At 38.1% G+C, this 22,513-nt stretch overlaps 2 protein-coding genes across 4 annotated transcripts; one reads left to right on the top strand and one right to left on the bottom strand.

The window, feature by feature from the left end:
- The first annotated feature begins 1,159 nt into the window (after positions 1 to 1,159).
- On the top strand, positions 1,160 to 7,895 carry LOC137281435 (electron transfer flavoprotein beta subunit lysine methyltransferase-like). 2 transcript variants are annotated; one of them, XM_067812661.1, is made up of 4 exons: positions 1,160 to 1,240; positions 4,395 to 4,912; positions 6,180 to 6,310; positions 7,280 to 7,895. In XM_067812661.1, exons 2-4 carry the CDS (start codon positions 4,410 to 4,412, stop codon positions 7,621 to 7,623), a joined length of 978 nt encoding a protein of 325 aa, XP_067668762.1. In that variant the 5' UTR covers positions 1,160 to 1,240; positions 4,395 to 4,409; the 3' UTR covers positions 7,624 to 7,895. The 2 variants fall into 2 exon arrangements, with proteins under 2 accessions (XP_067668762.1, XP_067668770.1); XM_067812669.1 differs by lacking the exon at positions 1,160 to 1,240 and adding an exon at positions 1,594 to 1,713.
- A 1,328-nt stretch (positions 7,896 to 9,223) lies between these two features.
- LOC137295108 (uncharacterized) lies at positions 9,224 to 22,001 on the bottom strand. Of its 2 annotated transcripts, XM_067826424.1 has the most exons (5): positions 21,782 to 21,922; positions 21,503 to 21,594; positions 19,513 to 19,856; positions 15,945 to 16,218; positions 14,840 to 15,649 (listed from the first exon to the last, which is right to left on the bottom strand). In XM_067826424.1, exons 2-5 carry the CDS (start codon positions 21,533 to 21,535, stop codon positions 15,467 to 15,469), a joined length of 834 nt encoding a protein of 277 aa, XP_067682525.1. In that variant the 5' UTR covers positions 21,536 to 21,594; positions 21,782 to 21,922; the 3' UTR covers positions 14,840 to 15,466. The 2 variants fall into 2 exon arrangements, with proteins under 2 accessions (XP_067682516.1, XP_067682525.1); XM_067826415.1 differs by having other exon boundaries at positions 9,224 to 15,649; positions 21,503 to 22,001.
- Between the last annotated feature and the right edge of the window lie 512 nt (positions 22,002 to 22,513).

The raw sequence follows: 22,513 nt of genomic DNA, 5'->3' as shown, positions 1-22,513 counted from the left end.
TGATATGCCGTGTAACTCAGTGTAGCATGTGTGTATTTGAACTCTTCTGCAAGAGCGACCTACGTAATTAGCTGAATAAACATTTTATGAACCGGAACAGTCAAACTGATGGAGAGGAGAGCGCTAGTAACTAAAAAACGCTTGACTGGAAGGGTAGTTAAACTGGAAGTAGTCATAATGGAAATGCAAGATTATAATGTATAGCAAATCCAGATGACCACAATTAAGAATTATAGTCTCTGGGGTCCTCGTTTAGTTGCTTATCAACTACACCAACATAGAACTGTCTTTTCTTGTTTGTGGCCTTATCAATCAGCGTAAGGGGTGAATTTATTCTTTTCACTGAGGACTGGTGGGGTGGCCTCGTGGTTAAAACGTTTGTTCGTCACGCCACAGACACGGGTTCGATTCCTCACATGAATACAATGTATGAAGTCCATTTCCACATATTTCCACACGCCATGGTATTGCTGGAACTTTGCCGAAAAGCGGCGTAAAACCACACTCACTCACTTTTGATCGGCATTTCATATCCCGATTCACATTGGTCAGTCAGAAGTTTTAAATCGCGGTGGGTTCAAATTTCAGTTGAACGGGGTTACATCTACTGGTGAGCTAAACCTGTATTAAAACACAGTGTGTCAGTTTCATTTTACACATTCAAAGTCTAAGACTGAGTGGCGTTGCGATAGCCTGGTAGTCTAAGCGTTCGCTCGTCACACCGAAGACTCGGGTTCGATTCCTTACATGGGTACAACAGGGGAAATCCGTTTCTGGTGTTCCCACCTATAGCTGGAATATTACAAAAGGCGGCGTAAAACTAAACTCACTCACTCAAAGTTCCTTGAGGTCTGTACGTTTGTATCATTTGTATGTCCACAACACCTTCATAATCAAGATTTCGTAACACTGGCCAGTTCTCATAACACTATAATACGATAAACTGAATGAGTAAGGTGTCGGTTACACATGGAATATGTGCCAATCCGATAAGTAAGGAGATATTAAATTCATGGACTATGATTAATCTGTTTACTCATGAGAAAACAATATGACTCAAAGTCCCAAAACAGGACCCGCAGTAATTGTATTTGTGCAATGAATTTCACTCAAATATGTAAGGCTTGACGCTTTGTCCTTACGTCCTCAATAACTTTTCCTTGTCTATAAAACGTTTTAACATAATTTACCGATATCCGACGGTTGGGAAGATTATACGAAGTTGGATTTCTATGTCAGTGTAAGTTGAAAGTCATTTGATTGTGCCTGTTTAAACGCCACTTATTCTTCTTTAAACCATACTCTGTGGCTGCGATTCTTGAGAGGCATTTAGAAGTTGGTGAATATACTTCTTGCGCCTTCATCGGGTCATTAGAATGAAGGGCGATTGGCAAAATTAAGAAACGTACGCATTTTTCGAAAAAATGAAATCTCATTAAAGTAAGCGTTCATTTTTAAGTCTTCCATATAAAATCTGGTCAGGAAGCCTGAGTTGCGTTTCTTTAGCTGTTCAGTATAGTTAAAGTGTTTTATGCACAAATTTAAATTCAATCCAATATGAGGTCGCCTTGACGATGACCGCAATAATAACACGGGGAACTAATCTTCATATTCACCGGTCGACATTCCGACAGGCGTGTTTCACACAGAAAAACCGAATTCGGATGTTTATCAAGCCTATCCTCCCGCTAACAAGGAAGTGACGTGAAATAGGTCAGAGATATGTACTTAGGTCAATCACGTTCGTGTACGAATGGTTGGGATATGTAGGGATTAAATATAATAGTTATCTCGGACCCAAGATCAGCTGGAGATGGCTAGCGATCTCACGCTTACACTTGGACTCCTCAACAGGCATGTCCAAGCTCAAAAAGTACCACACAGGCGCTTCCAGCGACTGATTCAGTTCTGGTGACAACACTACGGGTCAACGTTACTTTTATGATCACTGACTCCATAAGAATTAGACTCGCGGTACTGTGAACAGGATGTGTCGATGTTGATAAGCTCCTACATCGAAACACAATGAAAGTTATTATACGGGCGCTTCCACCAACAATTTTCTACTGGAGTTGTGGCTTGGTGCATCAGTATTAAGTCGTTTATACACGCTTCAATAAGGATTTTCGTGTTTATGATATAAAGGATGTAAGTTATTTACCAACAGCCAAAACATTGAGATAATTATTTGACCATAGTTTCGGCACAGGGACAAGACGAAAAGGGAAATAACTCTTGTATTATTTTTGGTGAACACTTTTTTGGAACTAAACTGTTAGGTAATACTTTGGTTTTCAGACCATTATTTAGCTACTGGATTCTTTTCTGTTTGTTTTGTTTGTTTGTTTGTTTTGTTTTGCAGTTGTGGTTGCGTGCATATGTGCTCTTAAAGGGGCACTGATGCGGAGCATTTTCCGTGGACTGGTGTAAACTTTTGTTATTGTTTTTCTCCCGTGAGTACCCGGATGATATCCCAGAATTCGTGACTGGTTCATGACCTCTGCTGCGCAGTCCGTAAGCGCAGTTGATAGTTTAATTATAGACAGATCAACTGAGGTGAAGTCAATTGTACTTCATTACAAATGTATTATGAAAACAAATGAAACACTTTGAAGGTTAATCATCTGCCAGTGGTAGAAATGGTAAAAAACTATTAGGACGGAAAAATAACGAAGCCAATGTACGTCTCTATATTTTGTCTCATAACCCTAATTAGTTTATTGTCATATTTGTATGATTCTGAAAATTAATAAAAGAACACGTGTCGCGTGTCTTACAACTGTCTCATTTGCGAAAAAGTAACACATCGTTTCACGTCTTTCGTTGGTGAAAACTAGATAAACCTCTCATTGGTCTCCCAAGATAGCACACCTGGCAACTAATTTTATGATGTCCACTATTCTGAGTAATTTAGTTGACCAATATTGAGCAATCAATCAATCAACGCAAGGGTGGTTGATTCTTTGAAGGGAGGATGTTGTTTTTGCACTCACACTTTACGACAGGGTGTAGTCATCTACACACACTGCCTTTTGACAAATCCGCTAGAAGAACAAAAGTAATTAATCAATCAGTGTGTTAACGGTTAATCCTTTGATCGATGTTTGTTTTTGTAACTCAGGTGATAAACCCTCTTGCATCACTTACATGCACATATTACATAACATACAATACATTTGTCATTACAGACCTTAATTTATAATGTTGAGTATTTACTCCAGACAGGAGAAATGCCAAATGGGAACCTTTGTTGAGTAACCGAAGTGGTGTTGCTACTAATTATACCTGTTATAAATTCATGAATTGACCATCAAGAGAATGATGACAAATAACACGTGTAGGTTTACACCATCAAACGTGAGTTACAGCAAGGAAGATGTAATCTTTGTGTCGCATGCAGCCTGAAAACACTTATGGGCCGAAACTGTTTTGAGGATACCAACGGAATTTCGTTACATAAGGAATACACACAGGCATTTGCTGTGTACTTTGGTAAATAAGTGAAATAAGTTTTTTTTACGTAAGACAATTTTCAGATTTCTCTACCAAAGCCAAGGTCATCGTTTTATTGTTTACGAATTCAAATAAATCAACTGTGTGTTTTATTATCATAAATAATAAACCATTGTAGCTACCATAGCTACCAAAATTTACGTATGCTATGTGCTATCACAGCTCAACCAACACTCAAAACTACCTAAATATAAAGCTTTGCAATCTTCCGTACTGAAACAAATGGGTTGCTACGTGCCTGTAGACATCATATTTTCATGTAACATGATTAAATATAGAGGTTAGAAACACAGAAATAGGATCAAATTGGATCAGTAAGTATACCATCCAAGCATCCGAAAAGAACTACACTGCTGGGATATATGGTTACGATCAGACAAGGAATACCATGGATATTTTTAAACAAATGGCATGTGATGGGCATCCGGCCTCCTGACTGTTTAAGTGAAGAAATTTTGCTAATATGGACAGGAGCCCAGTTCCTTTGTCCGTCACGGTCGAAGGAGTGGGCGCTGACCAATTTGCGGTCTGCTTTCGTAATTAGACCATTGGCGAGAAGCATTATTCGCTCCGCATCAGTGCCCCTTTAAAGAGTGCAGTGAGTGAAGCTAGAATATTGCTATCTGTAAAACTAAACTCACTCACTCGCCCATGTGCTCACTGAGGTTTTTTGACGGTGCATGTTGGTGGCAGCGGGGCGGCCTAGTGGTTAAAACATTTGTTCACCATGCTGACGACTTGGGTTCAATTCTCCTCATGGGTACATGTGTGAGGCCCGTTTCTGGTATCCCTGTCATATTGCTGAAATACCAAGACCTCAATCATTCACTCACTCACTCTTTGTTCAATTTTGTATTGAAATATTGTTCATTATTCCACAGGTACAAGAGAAAGAAATGGTCATCCGAAGACTTTGTGCACACTACAGCCAAATAACAAATGCTGTAGCATCAGCAAGCACTGGCCATATAAGCCCTATAGTTTCATGCAACTTCTTAAATAGCCAGACTGTAAAAGTTAACAGACAATCCCAAAACAGTTCCAAATGCCAATCAGGAAGTGCCACTTTCAGACAATCACAAAATTTCTCAAGCAACAAATCAGGAAGTGTCTCCAACAGCCAATCGTCAAGTGTATCCAACAACCAGCCAGGAAATGGCTCCAACAACCAATCAAAAACTCTGTGCAATGACCAAGATAGTCAATCTTTACTCTTCGAAAGCAGCATGAAAGCTGAGATCATGAAACATACAGAGCTTACTAGAGATCACCTGACTCCAGAGATACAACTACACCTAGTGACGAGACAGTGTGAACTCTGGCATAGCAGGGGAGATAATTCTCCCTTTGTGGATCCCTTCTGGGCCTTCTTCTGGCCAGGAGGCCAGGCAGTGACAAGGTATTTGTTTCTAAAATATCGTGTCTGTTTAAGAATGTATTAAAGTTAAGGTAGACATTGCTTCACCTCAACTCACTAACACAGGGGTTCCAGGGACTCCTAATTAATAGTTTTAAGGTTTCTTGCTGGCATTATAAGAGTTGCGAGAAGTAATGGTGCAGAGAAGTGTGTAGTTTGTTGGGGTGAGTGTAGGACCAAGAATATATCTGATCATGTAGACTGATTGGTGATGGAAGGTGAGGGTCTCATTATTCAGCAATGTCATGCCAAGAGATGAGGAAAATGTTACTTGTTGTTTCCCTGCCTGTTTATCATTAAGGGTACAAAATTATGGGTCAGCTTGGAACTGTTTCTGTTTTCTGCTGGGGTATCTGTGTGAATTGTTACCTTAGTGTAAGTGTCCTCATTCTTTTCCTGAACCTTTGCAGTCCACATTCGTACAAACTAATCACTAACGTGGTATTTGTACATTTTTACATATTTAGACATATTCTGTGCCACTGTGGATGCGTAAATCTACTGTCATTGCGTCTGTTGTCAATTTTTATGCGTATTAAGGATGCAGGAATTTGAGTCTTGTAAACCCCTGGCCTTAATTACATGTTCATATATTTCCATATTCCTGATATGAACATATCACATAGCTCCATAAAACACCATGGGGCACAGTTTTCCTACCAAATTATTCAAACACATTGCCTCCATACTGAAACAACAATGGATGACCCCTGTCAAGGGAAGTAACTCTTCCAAGGTTTCATATGAATACCACCCAAAATAAATTTTAATTTAATTTATTAATTGAGATTAGTTCAGGGAAATATTTCTTGTTAGTCAGATTATTCAAAATGTACATCAGAGATATTGTCTCTTTCAAGCTCACAAATCTTTATTTCCAGAAAAAGTATCAGTCATAGATTAAGATTCTGTATACAAAGACAGCCAAAATCCTGAAATGCTCTTTAGGATATTTTGATATGAAAGTATTATTGCAGGTGTAAAATATATTTTGCACCTGCACATACAATGTTGCCTCCCATATATTGCATTACATTTTGCTGTTAGTATAAGCCTAATGCGGCTCTCTTGAATGCTAGAGGCGTTACCGTTAGCATTTGGAGATGGACGAGACAAGCATGCCATTATTGTGCCTTCAGCCAAGTTGTGGATGATGTCTGACACGGTAAAAGATACGAAAAAAAAAAAATGTTGGGCGGGGGGCATTCTTAATGTAGTAAATTAGCTTAACCAAAGATAACACCTGCAGGTACATTCTGGACAACCGTGATAAGTTCCGACAGAGAACAGTTCTGGATGTTGGGTCAGGATGTGGGGCTTCAGCCATTGCTGCTGCTCAGTGTGGCGCCAAGAAAGTGGTGGCCAATGACATTGATGCAGGTACGTGAGTACCCAGAAAGTGGTGGCCGATGACATTGATGCAGGTACGTGAAAGTCCAGAAAGTGGTGGCCAATGACATTGATGCAGGTACGTGAGAGCCTAGAAAGTGGTGGCCAATGACACTGATGCAGGTATGTGAGAGTCTAGAAAGTGTGACCAATGACATTGATGCACGTACGTGAGTACCCAGAAAGTGGTGGCCAATGACATTGATGCAGGTACGTGCAAGTCCAGAAAGTGGTGGCCAGTGACATTGATGCAGGTATGTGAGAGCCCAGAAAGTGGTGACCAGTGACATTGATGCAGGTGCATGAGGGTCAAGACAGAGGCGATCAATCAGACTGATGCAGGTACGTAAATGTTAAGAAAGTGGGTACTGATTGCACTGACGCAGGTATATGCAGGTTTCGAACTAAATCTGAAAATCAAGGAGCTGTTGAGACAAACAGATTGTATTCACACAATTCAGTATTTACTTTGGATTCATTTTCAATTTTGTATTGATCCATTTAAAAAATTATGGAAATAAGTGGATGTCTGTATGCATTGTAGCTCACCCTCATTAGGTACTCTTGCCATGGTAACCCATACATGTGACATTGTAACCATGTTGACTTTATAACCAGGAGCATTATACCAAGGTTGGCATTATGACAATGATCATATTATAACTAGGAACATTATCAAACTGATGACATTATAAATGGGTTGGCATTATAGCCATGTTGGCACTGTAACTAGGGCCATTGTTGACATGTTGGCATTATAACTATTGACATTTTTAAACCGTTGTCATTATAACTGGGGAATTACAAACATGTTGGCATAAAAGTAATGGCATTTAAAAAAATAGTATTATTACTAAGAACTTTGTAGAGATGTTGGCATCATAACTAGAGGCTTTGTTAACATGTTGGTGTTATAACCAGAATGGCATTATAATGAGGGTACACTGTCTATCATTTCAGCTGCAACAGTGGCAGCCAAGCTGAATGCAGATGTGAACCTCTGTGACATTACTGTTGATTCCAGGAATCTGATTGGCTCAGTCTGCAACCAATGGGATGTTATTATTCTTGGAGATATGTTCTATGACAGTGAGTTTGTAAGCTGCATCAGTGATTGGTTGAGTCATTATCTGAAGGCTGGTACATGTGTTCTGATTGGCGACCCAGGCAGGCTGATGTTTAAAAATCACCAAATGAAATCACAGCTAACAAAACTGGCTGAATATGAACTGCCAGAGCAAAGTCGACTTGAGAATAATGGGCTGAATACAGCAGGGGTCTGGATGCTGGAAGTGGGTTCTTGATGGAAGGGTGTGATTTGGGCTTTTTTTCAGTACCTGGACTGAGTGCAACCTGGCTTACAGGTTTGACTGCACCATGAAAAGTTTGGTTCGAACATAAATTAATGTCACTGGTTCTAAAAAGTAACATAAATACGTATTAAGCAAAAGTCGTCAGTTTTAAATACATTCAGCATAACCAGACCCTATGATGATAAATGAGAAATGATTGTGCTGCTATTTTGGCTTACCTTTTTATATATGTATCAGGATCCCCATTAAATGATTACTCCTTGGTTACTGATTTATGACTACACAAATGTTTCTGCTTGTAACAAGCTGTGCTGAGAGCAGTGTATCACTTAAAGTCACTTACTTCCCAGTTTAAACACATAATGGCAGCTATAAGAGATAATTCATTGCTACCAGCTCTGGGTGCAGCTTGTAACATGCACCAGTTAAGGTTCTTCGTAGTGTAATTGCACCCTGTGTTGGATGCGTGATGTGATTTAGCTGCACAACCAGGTATCTTTGGTTGTTTGTTTCCCTTTCAAGGCTGCATATAGTCTGTAAATAATTGAGTCTGGACGAAACAATAGTGAGTGAGTGAGTTTGGTTTTAAGCATTCCAACTATATGGCAGCGGTCTGTAAACAATTGAGTCTGGACAATCCAGTGATCAACAGCATGAGCATCGTTCTGCGCAACTGGGAACAGATGACAGAGTCAACCAAGTCAGCATGCCTGACCAACCAATCCCTTTAGTCGCCTCTAACGACAAGCATAGTCACCTTTTATGGCAAGCAAGGGTTGCTGAAGGCCTGTTTTACCCCAGACCTTCAAGGGTCTCATCTTCAGGATACCACCGTATCATGTCATTTGCCTAGTTACTACAACAAGGGCGGAGGGGAAAGCTTGTAGTTGAAGTGCTCAGATGTTGTGCCAAAAACCTGGGATTCCCCATAATATATGTTTCTGGTCTCCCCTCTGTTCTCTTCCCCTCCTAAAGACAAACTCAAACCCACATCTTCACAGAGGAAGAGCACATGCATATTGGAGTGGGTTTTGCCAAAGGAACTGGAAGATCTGGCTAATGCAGTGAAGTTCAAATGGAACCGTGCCATGGACTAAGTTAAATACCAACTCAGTGGAACATTTATGTCTTGAACCGTCTGCAAACCCCGGTTTTGCCATGTTGTTATCAATACCGTGTCAGTCCCTAGAAATGATCTTGCATTCTTCCTGCACTTGTGATTGTCCACAAAGGCATCTGATATTTTCATCTGTGATCCGTGTGTGAATTACATCACAGGTTTGTAAATTGTTAGCTAATACCTAATTCCAAATTAAATAGTGTGGCAACTTGGAAAATATAATGGTACTTCATTCAAAGTGGAATTCATTCAATGCAATGAAAAAAAATGCAAAACATTCTATCCTATTTTAATGTTCCTGAAGTCAATGATATCGTTTCTCCCAAACAGTCAGCTTTAACTGAGAAATTCTTACCAACATCATTTGGAAACCTTGGGCCAAATATTGGCAGTTGTACAGAAGCAGAGAAATCCCTTCTGTTATCAAGATTATTTTTTATCGTAACAATGTGAGACAAAAGAACGCTAAGATATGTATCAATATCTTTATTCTTGAATAAGATTCAATATAATGCATAATTGGAAAACAAACATGTACAAAGTACACAGGCATATATGAATATATTTGCATATTTCAGTATTTTGGATACAACTCATATATTCACAATCAGAAATCTATCACATGTACGTGAACCGATACCGGTAAATAAGTGCTAAGGAGATCATTACACAAACTGATGCAGAATCACTAAGGAAAAGTTTCATCAAAGTCAGAAACAGAGGAAGCCCTCTCAACCAACATTTGTTGGTACTGTCCAAAAATGCCGGTTAGCTGTTTAGGGAACCTCCCCCGTTCATTCTCTTGACTGGTGGAGTCATCTTGACACGGAGCAACTGACAAATTGTGACACGACAATGAATTTATGATACAAGTGACACACTCAACTTATCTCACTTCCCTAGGCCTAATCCTTATCCATATTATATTTAGCAACATCAGTGAGGATAATGCCTATGGTAGTCCATTGTGTTAATACACGTTCAGTCAATCAACAGAAGAGCCGAGATACAAGATGACAGTTCGAGAGCATTAATTACTGTACAAACAGTCAGTTGGGCTGTCTTTGTTGTGCTGAGATACGGAAGAGCCTGATGCTGGATTAGAGGGCATGTAAATCATCATACATTAAGTACCTTCTGCTGGGACAAAGTTCTACAGCTCATATTGAGAGCATTCCGGATTGGATGGAACATTGTTCTAAAACTACATTGTCACAGACAATTGTCAACAATATTTTAAGACTATGAATTTCCTGTACAACTACCCACAACCAGAATGTGTTCACAGAATTTGTACTGAACTGTTACAAATATACCACGGATCATAACTCTAACACTAACTACTGGAAGATCAAACAGTGAAAAGTGACAAAAAGTGGTTTGGGCATATCTTCAGAGTTGGCTATAGTGCTGTACAATATCATCAAAGTAATACTATCTGCTGGAAGATCATAATATGACTAGACACAGCAAGTAAGAATATTAGGGTTACTTTGAATACACTTCTCTGTAAAATCTGTAAAACTAAAACTGGTAAAATTAACTGTATAATTGCAAACTGAACATAAAATTCAACTAAACCTTAAGGCACCAGGCACAGTGTAACGAAATACACTGAGACTAAGTTTACTTAGACTGAGTGAATAGATGTAACCCATTAAAAATTGCATCCCATGTGGGTTACATTTGGCAATTTTTTGGCAAAACCGTTACTAGAAGTAACACATTCTAGTTACGATGTTGATTATGTAAGTTTAAGTCATTATGGGTCCTTTAATTATGGAAGTGTCAACCTCTGACCTACTTGTATCAAGAAATTTGATCAGCCACACTTTTCTTTCATCTTTATTTGCAAAGGGTGAAAAAAAAAATTAATGATGTTTCCTCAAGTGGTTCATCACAGTTTGTTCTGTATGACACTTCTGAAGATATGATTTCAACATGTAACCTAAATTAAATTGTTCATTGTTTCATATTTGATTTCAGGATGACAGAATACAAAAAAGATATGCTATTAATGTTTCATTTAACCAGGGTCACAGACTGTGCCAATATGCGTCACTGGTGACCTTAATGTTTTACCCACGAGTCGACTCAACCGCCCAAACGTCCAAATAGAACAACCAAACATACCTTGAATTCCAAAAGGTGTTGTCCGATTCTCCACATGGTTACAATGTGTGAGGCCCATTTCTGGACTGGTCAGTAGTGATTTTGATGGAATTTGATGGAAGTGGCATAAAATCTTTCATCTACCATGTCTAAAGACACAATACTGAAGAGCTGGACCAGGCAAAAGTGACCCCACAAGATAGATAAACAAAGAAAATTATAATTAAGGCTGTTACGATTAACTGGCATATTTGGTACATTGAACTATATACATTGTATTCATGATCATAAGTGTTGAATATTCATGGATTTTCTCATGAAATATTGGGAGTCTGAACATAAGAATATTAAGACACATTTCAACAAAAACATGGTTAAAACAATTGGCACATTTTCTAAACACTTCTAAGAACTATGTAATGTTGAAAAGCAGTCTAAGTAAACTTAGTCTTAGTATCATTCGTTACACTGCTTATGTTGAGTCTAACAAAGCATAAGAAGAATGTCGCATCAGCTAGACTTTTCAATTGACCAACCCGCACACAGCTTACCAAATTGCAAAGGTTAACATTCACAAATACCTTTTGAGCTGTTACCAAGAAAATGTTTGGATCAGAATGATTCCAAATGCTTTTTTCTGTACCAATCACTTCCATGTGACATACAAGGAGCACTGCACAGTTACTGAAAATAGTGCTTTTGATAATAAAAATATTTTTTCTTTTCTACCTCCCTCAAAACAAAGCAGCTGCGATACTGAACCCAGTCAGGGCCAGAGCGTGTGCACTCTAGTGTAACGAAGCCTTTTCATTTGCCACTGGTTCATTTGCCAATACACTCAGCTAGCTCTTTGTTTGTGGCATATATGCCCAAAAGGTGTTTAAAAAAACTGAAATAGGATGTGGTCAACGATTGAAGTTGTGCATTGTAGACTGTCATTAGCAGACAGGCAGGCCGATATATAGGTGTGAATAAACCAGACATTGAGTTCTCTCTGTGACAGAGTCTGCTTATCACAATCAACATGTTTTTTTATGTAACAATTAAATTATTTACTTGTTTGAGTACACAACCAAGATTAGACTACTGCTCTTGACCTCATACCGAGGACAGGCATACTGTTTCAAGCTCCGCGAACCTATTCAATGTGCAGGCATTATGAGCACAGCACAGCGCAGCATAGCTGTTGAAACCACTTTTTCCCGCAATACTGAGGGAAAATTAGTGAATTGTTTGAACTCTGATTTCATTACCATATTTTGTTATCGCAGTTTTTTCAACTTTATAAGTTGAAATGGCATTTTTTATGATTTGTTTTGGTAAGTACTGCAAAGTTGTGTTTTACGTTGTATGTGACCTGTAAATCTGTTTGACTGTCTCGCATTTGATTGGATGGTCATTGGTTGCTCAAAGGCTAGCTCACATGATCTTCTACCAGGCTTTGTTAGACTCAGTAAAAGCAGTGTAACAAATAATACTGAGTCTAAGTTTACTCATACTGGCTGAAAAGAGACCTGATGGTATAAAGTTTCAGGTAATGTCAGAATGAACTTTCACAGGGCCTATAAGAGGGCTGTTTAGCAAATTAGAAAAATGAAAGTTGGAATGTATTTTCTGATGATACAACCTTGAAAATGTAACACTGTATGATAACAGTTTCGAATGCAAGAGTATTTTTGTCAAAAGCATCAATTGTTTCTTATTTCAATGCGTTCAAAATTTGAAAGTGAAGAAACTTTCTTCTAGAAACTAATGTGATAACTCTAAGGCATGAACTAGGACATTCCAGGATTTTTAAAATTGAATTTTCAAATTTCAAGTGACAAAAGTTCACATGAATAATACATTTTGAGTAGTCAATGTCAACTTGTTATTATTCTGTTAAGTTCTGTTAAGTTCTGTTAAGTTCACAAAGCATGATTCTGATGTGGTCTATAATCACGATAACAAGACATCTTCAGGTTGCTGTGAAGTGGTAGGGAGCATGAAGACTGACGTTCATGAGACTGCCATAAATGGCAATGTCATATTGTCTGACTACACTGTAAACAGGTTTGTTAGGGGTATCAAACTGGATATATTAAGAATGAAAATGGTATTATTCATAAATAGGATTGTTAGGGTATCAAACTGGATATTAAGAATGAGAATGGTATTATCCATAAACAGGATTGTTAGGGGTATCAAACTGAATATTAAGAATGAGAATGGTATAATCTTTTGTTACGGGTATCAAACTGGATATTAAGAATGAGAATGGTATTATCCATAAACAGGATTGTTAGGGGTATCAAACTGGATATTAAGAATGAGAATGGTATAATCTTTAAGTAAATGTGCACATATGAACTTTGAAAGATCAAGTAGTGGCATTTACATGCTAACAGACACAAAACAACATCACCTTCTGACCTCATCCAATTTAGGGTAACACCAAGATTAACAACAGATCTGCAACTGTGAGCACCAGTAATCAACAATATTCAAATGGTAAGTGTACCGATGTCATTATTGCATTAGACAACCTTCAGCATAATTATAGTCTGTTTGCAGTACAAACATACCAATGAATTTCATTTAAAGCAAAAAAGTAAACCAAATAAAGTGAAATTAAGATTGTGAATCTCCACAATTTTACCTTGCCAAATGAACACTTAAATCTCAGAATTTTATTCAACTATAGATAAAAGTTCCTTATCCAATGATCATAGACTCAAATATTGGTTTTGTATTACATGGGAGTAAACACAGTTGATGGAACAGTGAAACAATTGCACATGCAGTATGTGATGAACACCAACACAGACTGACCCTACTTGTTCTCTGTGTTTTGTTTAACGTTGAATTTACTTGTTTATAGTGAAATTCATTGATACTTTCAGTGAAAATAGACTATATATAATTATATTCCTCATTCAAGGAATCATTACAATCATTAAAGCAGCATTCTTCATTCAACACATGAACAGATGACAGTTTATCATTCAACACATCAACAGATGGTGACATATATACAACAGATAAGACTAGGTAATCAACTGATGGTGGACATTCAGCAAATCAACATGGTGACTAATTAGTTAACTAACAGATTGAGACTATTCAACTGATCAACAGATGGCGACCATTCAGAACTCAACAGATGGCAAAATTTATCAAAAGACGACACCCATTCATCAATGCATCCACTAATTGTGATAGTTTATCAGTCAACACATCATGAGACACAGAGTTCATCATTCAACACAATATCCACTAGTATCATTTAACATGTCATCTCGTGACACAGCACCAATCATTCAAAATATAATCATAACACTGTTTCTCATTGAATATTATCATGGTCTTTCATAGGACACATCAACACTATCATCTGATTACAGTGTTTGAAATTCACTTTTTCTGAAGTAGCAAGTACTTCCTACCCGGTTTCAAAATAAGCAGCAAAGTCCTTTACCTGGTAGCAGCATTTTTTCCTGTTGCACATAAATACAACATATAATCAGTACAGCGAGTTAAGTATCTCGGCATACTGGTATTTATCAAATCTTGCAAAGTGATACCTTTCCTTGTATTTGCAGACAATGTTATTTCACTCTTATGCTTCAGGCTGCAGTAATGTACTTCTGCACATGTGCACTGACCTGACTGGTTCTCTGGCACAATCATAGGATTATTGCAATGCATAAGTGACCAAGGAAAGCTACAATGAGCATTTTTGGAAATTAAAATACCAGTGTTGGTAAGTTTACAAGGGAAAGTGCACAATTAGAGATCTTTCCTTTGATAATGACAACTAATTGAAGAAAGTAAGTGGTTTCACTAAATCATAACAGGTAGCAAGATTACTACCTTAAAGCATTAATTTTGAACCCTCAATACAATACCCACAATACATTATGTTGAGTGAATATTCCACACCTTACCAGTGCAATACAGGAAATAGGAAGGTAAATAAGGGAAGCAACTATGTTGTTTAAGATAGTTTATACAATAAATCAATACAATTATTCAATTTCCGAGGACAATGCCATCTAACTTCAAAGTGACTGATACCGGGGTTACAACAGAATACGTTTTCTTTAGTTCTATCCATTGATGTTTTTCTACATCAGTCAGATCTAGACTACTTGTTATTAGTCTTTCATCACCAAAGCTAAGCTCTCTCATTGGCCAATATATTTTCACAACAGGGACGAAAACTGAGACAGGAAAATTTTTGGAATAAAAATTGATCACTGAAAACTAAACATGTTGAAATTCCAGCAGGGCAGTATGAACTTTATTGTATCAGAAAGCTAATATCTGACTGGCTGAAAAACCCACACGTTGATGTAGACTGTTTGATAGGACTTCATACGGGGTGTAAGGTAGCCCAGTTGTTAAAGCATTCACTTGTCATGCCAAAGACCCAAGTTCCATTCCCACATGGGTACAATGTCTGAAGCCCATTTCTGATGCCCCCGGCCGTGATATTGCTGGAATATTGCTAAAAGCAGCCCACGCCTATTTACTCACTCATTCACATGATGTGACCTAAAGATGTGTGCTCAGATCGTCACAGAGAGAGGTTCCATTAAACATCAGATTCTGTCACCATGATCACTTGTCATCTCCTTGGAAGGGCATGTGTTCAAACAAAAAGTTCCAGCCCAGTCTGTTGAGAAAGCGATATCCTTTTTCCTCCAGGTAATTGACAGTGGTGATGATTGGCTCGCTGTTATGAAGCTGTTCATATATGATGTATGCAGGCTTGAAGCCCAGGTCCATCCATTGGTGCAACAGCTGAAACAGGTATCAACACGAAACATGAAAATGAAAAAAAATGATCTTAAAAAGTTTATCATTTTGAACTGACTACAAAATAAGATATTGCTGTGAGACATCAAATGATATTTACCAGAAAACTGCCTCACAATGCTTTGCATACCATTGTGATATCATCACTTACAATGACATTACATTGAAACAAGTAAGAAGCCCATTTGTGACATGCCCAGCATTGATATTGCTGGAATTTTCTTACAAGCTGAGTAAAAAGCATACTTGCTCACCCACTTAAAGGCAAAGCTGAAATTACCTTATCTCCTAAACCTTCTGCATCAAGGGAGAGAATTCCAAACATCTTGGGCACATTGTATCTCCTTGCAAATGTTCTCACTGTGAGACTAGGCACCTTCACTATGAATGGATTTCTATTTCTGATCTGTTCATATTGGAAATCCTTCATGGCATGGCTCTCCATTTTGTCCACAGAACTCGACAACACAAAGTCTACCATGCCATCCTTATCAGACAATATTCCTTGAACAAGCGTCAGGTTCTGTTTACCTTCATTGTATGGGTCAAAATGCCTGAAAAGAGATCACAGAAAAAGACATGAAAATATACAATGACTAGAGTTAAAAAATTCTTAATTTACTTGAAATTGCCAGATAAGACAATTCCACAGACATGCTTCTGTTATGAAAACAAAAAAGCTTTGAGAAAGTAATGCCATAAGCTGTATGTTAAACATTTTTCATTTGTTTTACATTGTAGTAAGGTGACAAAATTTTATACAGATATGTTCATGTAAATACACAATGCAAAGTGGCTTGCAACAAGTTACATTTCTCACAACCCTTTCTTGGATAAGTACTACTTCTAGTACTTTTTAGGGTTGGCTCTAATTTAAAATTAGCACCTACACTCAAATAATTTTGAAATACACCACCACACACACAAATTTCCTTTACTATTCCACACACGCACCGATGCTGATGTCTCGTTATTGTAACAGGGTATTATTCGTTATATTAGAGTAAGTGAGTGAGTTTAGTTTACGCCCGCACTCAGCATTATTCCAGCCATATGGGGGCGGTTGGTAAATAATCGAGTCTGGACCAGAAAATCCAGTGACCAACAACATGAGTATCGATATGTGTCAACCAAGTCAGTGAGCCAGACCACCTGATCCTGTTAGTCCCCTCTTACCACAAGCATAGTCACCTTTTATGGCAAGCATGGGCTGCTGAAGGCCTATTCTACCCCGGGACCTTCACTGCTCTAAGCAATCAAGGGGCAGTGGAATAGCCTTGTGGTTAAAGCATTTGCTTGTCATGCGAAAGACCTGGGTTCAATTCTCCACTAGAGTACAAAGTCTGAAGCCTATATCCATGATATCTGGTGTCCCCTGCCATGGAATATTGCAAAGGGGGGTTTAAAACCATACTCACTCACACCAGCAACAGTAATTTGATAATATCTGCTGCCTGTTTTGTCACTTTCCTCTGTGACACATGAATGGTCTAGAATATCCAATGGAAGACAAGATGCTAGCCTAGATGATGATGTTGAAGATTTCATTTCGCACATGGGGATGGAAGGGAGACTGTCTTGGTGACAAACTTGTGAAGATCTGGGTCAGAATTGATCTCTGTTGCAAAAGCTGACTAACAGAGGTGCGTGCTTGCTTGACAGCAACATTAGAATCTATGTCAAACGTCGCTCTTAACAGAATATAAGATGTTGTATATCCATAAAAAATTGTCATCATTCCAATTTGACGCTCCCAGAGTCAATCACTAGACATGGTTCTTTACAGACCATTATCTCATAGCTGGAATATCGCTGAGATCGGCACTAAAACACAAATATGAAACCATTAATCTGAACCTACATCCCAACACAGATAAGTATGTCTAAGGCCTAGTTTTACCAACTCACACAATGAAAACACTTCATCAACTAAGGAAAAATCACCTTTACAAAATTAAAAAAAACCCCTTAGGCCATGCCAATTTTATTTCTTGTTTTATGGATCTGCCTTCCATATTTTTCCAATGAGAAAAACAATTTAATTTCCTCCTAATGTTTTATTGGCTAAAAATGTAAACTCACAAGAAAATACTTTTTACAGTAGAATACTTTTATAACAAACACGGATATAACGAACTGACGGCTATAGCCAACTGTTTTAAAAGTCCCGAATAAACCACTATATGTTATCATATAAAAAAGTCGTGAATAATGAATTCTCTATAACGAACTTACCGGCTACAGCGAACTGATTTGCAATCCCCGCGTGTCCCAGGTAACACTAATCTGAGCGAACTCAATCAGTATCATTGCCATTTAGCGATGCTCACTTTGAAATTCTCGACAGTTCCAGTTAACACTAATTAATGGTGTGAATAGTCAATTGAGCAAATTCAATCAGTGTCAATTAGCGGCGCTCACTTTGAAATCTGACCAATAAGTTAGCATCAATGGCTAAGACTTTTGTGTACAAAACACTCCAGTTTTTACACCCATGTGAAGTTGTAGTTTGCATTATTAACCAATCAGATTGCCGGAGGCCGTAAAGCCCATCGCTGATGACCTAGTTTTGTATACTTCCGGCACAGCAACTCGGTCTTTGGCGATTTAATAGAAAACAATAAGTGCATCCCCTCAAAAGGCCTGTGTATGTGCCTCCCACACACATCAGAAATGTTGACAGAAGCTTTTGATACTCGTGAAACTTTTAATATACGATATATTCAATGACGAGTGCGTAGTGACAAGTGACCTGTGTAAGATTACTGACTTTGTAGTGAAAAGAACGTAATATGAATGAATGAATGTACGAATAAACTGAGTAGGAATTGTTTGGGGTTTTTTTTAACCCACCTGCCTATAGGTTTTTAGATGACAAAAATCCATAAAACAAGAAATAGAATTGTTGTGGCCTTACATGGCGTTCATACAGAGTGTCACTCATCAAATTTCAGGCGCTTTCCATATCTCAGTCAACAAAGGAACCATAGAAACAAATATAACCCATACTTGTAGCTAAAATGGATAGAATTATCAATAACTGAGCACATTATCAGAACTGAGCAGGCCACTGCAACTTGATAATGCCTACAAAATGCTTGCTGATGGGCCATTATCAAGCCCATTGTCAGGGGACAACATAAGTAGCTCAGCTGTTGATGTTTAATCACCTGTGGCTCATTTGAACTTGGGTTCATTATTGGCGATATTTCTGACTTACATTCGTCTCAAGTACCAGTGCCATTATGTACTTTTGTACCTGTGCCAACCATAACAATTGTACCATAAATTACAACATACTGCAATGAAAGCATCAACTGGAATTCTAATGTTGTTAAGCACTGAAGACAATGGCAGCTTATAGTATAGGCAAAGGTCAAAGTTGAATGTCGTCTTTCTCAACAGTGATGTCATCTGTGTTGGACAAGATGTGTCCATACTTGTAAAAAGTGTCAGTGACCTCCACTGACTGTAAATGCTTCAAAACCGATGTTGTTGTTTTTGTTCAATAAAAATTAGTATCCATTTTAAGTAGATTAAAACTGTTTTTCAGGGCATTATCCTTTGCAGAAGTCCAAGGTCTTTTATTAACTGCCTGACGAGGTTAGTTATATGTGGAAACAACTCTTACATCGCTGCACTGGGAAAGTTTTGCTTTGCGATGAGATCAATTAACCCTCACTGATGTATGAGTTTCCGGTTAAATTATATCTTGACAAGTTTCGCTAAATATAAAGCTGAGGGCAATTAGGATTTTTCAGGCCTAAATTCAATTCTTTTTGGGATAAAATGTTCCAATTTCAGATTTTTTCAAGCACTGATGAGTTTTCAGACAAAATAATCTGTACCTCTTGTTGTTTAACTTCGCCAAGCTGATTTCACGTGACTGTGGCTCCACAAGTATCGCACTCCATCCCCACTGAATAAAGTTGTACGAGTTACTGGAAACAAGGCCATCATTGGCGCCAATGTCAACAATGAGACGTGTATAGGGAAAGTCAGGCCGAGACTGTATACGTTGGTACAGGTACGTGGCCTCACGTGCATTTGATACATCGATTCCAAGGAAACTCAGTTGTGGCTGTGACAGTTTGTTGTCCTGATGGCTTGGATGTGATACGATGTACATTCGACCAACTGTCTCCTCCATCATTTTGGCAAATCCACCACTCCGCCCCACATCCACCAGTTCCTGGAATAAATATTCAATCACAAAATAGTGAAAACAGTTTAATGCCATTTTTAGTAAACTTCAAGCAACATCCAGATGGGATATACAAGAAATGGGCTTCACACTTTGCACCCAAGTGAGGATTCGAACCTCAGTCTTTTGTGGGGTGAGCAAATGTCACAACAAATTTTGTATATAAATCTAAATACATTTACATAAAGAGGAGACACAGGATAATATTCATTCCTTCTTCAATTACACCTTTCATGTTCTCAGCTGTTCCAAGTTTCATATCGCTAAAAGAGAACATAGCTTTGTATCACTGAAAACAAAACAAAAAAAGTTTTGCAGTACATAAGCCTAGTGATTTATCAAAATTAATATGCTTGCAAAATAATATTATTCAAATATTTATACCTGCTAGTGACCAGTTATCGCCATATTTCAGTGGTCTTTCGAGATTTCCCCAGTAGTTCCTCAACCAAAGAAGTTTTCATGATGATAGACAGATGATGTATCCAGCTGCTTGTTTACAGCTGCTGATCGTGTATTTTTATTACGCTGCCAAAAGGAAGCGTGGTAGTACATATTGTGCTTTCCAAACAACTAACAGGAACAGTTATCGCCACTTTTGAATAGTTCACGTTATTCACCAAATATTACATAAAATTCGTAAATAAATTAGAGTCCTTCTAACCTTGACATACTGAGCACATTTCATAATTAGTATTTTATATTTAAAATTAAAATTGAAAGAGCAAACCCTACTCTCATTTTGAATGTGGAAGAATGCTGATATGAGCTGATTTTGTGGACGTTTTATTCACCTCATTGAACAGTTTCTCATTGTCAAATCGAACTGAAATTTTATTTGCAGATATGTGTTAGTGAAAGGAAACCAAAACGTAAATCATATCAGATTATTTAAGCCGACAATGCAGTGATTCGTTTCGCTGGTTGACAAAAATGTGGAGATGTTCCTTTATGTGAAACTTTATACAAAACCACATAGGAAAATTTTGCTTTGTAACTAGAAACACAAGTTATATGTCGGTGTAACTTTTTAAGATTCTTTTTAAAAGTTACACCCCACTCTGTCGATCAAGTGACATCCCCCGCTATTACAATTTTAGAGAAAAACAAACTTCTATCTATTGGTTTGAATATTTGTTTACTTACCACAGAAAGGTTTAGGGTATGCAACATCTATCTGAAAATTACTCTTGGAAAAACAATGAAATTGACACGGTCAGATCTGCGCATGCGCTATATCTAGGAAGTGGCGATAAATAGTATGTGGCGATAACTGGTCACTAGCCAGTACACGTCTACGAATTCACCATTTACGAAAGAGTCTCCCACTCCATCGCCCCTCATGAGGTCAGGGGAGAATGGGGTCTCACTCAACGTGGGTGAGTGAATGAATGAGTGAGCGAGCGAGCGTCATGGGCAAACACCTTAAATACTAACTATAGCAACTACTACACCACCGTCCCTTGACCGAATACATAATTTTCTGTGTGTATAAATTTAAACGTTATCTCTTCACAAAATTTTGCAACACAGCATTGATGACACATGTCATATCACTGATCTTCGATCTTAGCCAGCCTTGCCACAAAACAGCGAAAGGATGAAAGCGCATAAAATAAAATGTTTCTTCTTACCTGAAATTTCCTATTGTTCATTAACTTGTCCATGAGTGAATTTCCCGGAGCGTCCAACACCGATGATAACTCCTTCCTCACAGAACTCAACGCTACAAACACAAGAGCGTTGAACACAACGATCTCCGTAACAACAATAACAAGAAAAGCATAACACAGACATTTGCATATGCCGCGTTTACGGCAGATATTCCTTAGCTGAAACGCCATTACACCACTGTGAAAGTTAAACGTCGATCTACGGAAGTGACTGATTGTTCAACATTGAGATTCCTTTACCAAACAAGACTGTCAATCCCTCCAACTCGCTACATAGTGAAGTTCAGCTCATTATTAATACGCAGCTGATAGCTTTGTCTCAAATTGCAGCTCGAAATGACAAATACAGTCCCTCATCAGCCCATGTCATTGCACCCTAGAACACACTCCTCTTTCAGTCCATGCTTTTTAAGGCTTGTTGAAATGAAAGCTCAGTCCCTGTTGGGTACGTGATGAGAGTGACCTCCCCTGCTGACAACTCCTTACTTGTATATTGATCGAGGGACCACTGTCTTGATTAAATTATTCTGTGGAAGAACATATATATGTTTCCCTATATAACACAGCCCATACTTCGAAAATCAAGTAGTCACTCTCACGGGGTTTCTTCAACAGTAATTAATCGGAAAGACCTGTTAAATTAGAAAATATATGCTATATGGGTTCGGAGATGGGATTCGTGAATATGTTAAGATATAAGTGGAAATGGCAAATGCTGAATATCGTTGTCGATAATCCAGTGTTATATAATGTTTATTAAATATAAAGTCTCTCCAACATGTTGAAAAGGTGCTTGTCTGAAAAATGAATGCTTGCTATACCTGTTAAAAACAAAGTCATATCTGTGTACCACTTCTCTCGGAATAAATTACTGGATGAGAAAATCCGTTAACTGTTTCAATATAACCACTGTAATAATTCCATGACGTTAACGTGTTACAATATAATTTTACAAAGAGGAATCGGATGGAC

Source organism: Haliotis asinina, chromosome 1 (genome assembly GCF_037392515.1).
Source record: "Haliotis asinina isolate JCU_RB_2024 chromosome 1, JCU_Hal_asi_v2, whole genome shotgun sequence".
Classification (NCBI taxonomy): domain Eukaryota; kingdom Metazoa; phylum Mollusca; class Gastropoda; order Lepetellida; family Haliotidae; genus Haliotis; species Haliotis asinina.
Note: the sequence above shows the minus strand (reverse complement) of the source record. Positions and strands in the feature narration are given on the sequence as shown.

Excerpts from the sequence above, each read along its gene's own strand:
- LOC137281435 (XM_067812661.1), top strand. The coding sequence starts at position 4,410 with ATGGTCATCCGAAGACTTTGTGCACACTACAGCCAAATAACAAATGCT. Across the intron at positions 4,913-6,179 it reads GGAGGCCAGGCAGTGACAAG|GTACATTCTGGACAACCGTG; the intron begins GTATTTGTTTCT and ends TAACACCTGCAG. Across the intron at positions 6,311-7,279 it reads GGCCAATGACATTGATGCAG|CTGCAACAGTGGCAGCCAAG; the intron begins GTACGTGAGTAC and ends CTATCATTTCAG.
- LOC137295108 (XM_067826415.1), bottom strand. The coding sequence starts at position 21,712 with ATGGCGTTTCAGCTAAGGAATATCTGCCGTAAACGCGGCATATGCAAA. Across the intron at positions 19,857-21,502 it reads TGAACAATAGGAAATTTCAG|GAACTGGTGGATGTGGGGCG; the intron begins GTAAGAAGAAAC and ends TATTTATTCCAG. Across the intron at positions 15,650-15,944 it reads CAGAAGGTTTAGGAGATAAG|CTGTTGCACCAATGGATGGA; the intron begins GTAATTTCAGCT and ends TACCTGTTTCAG.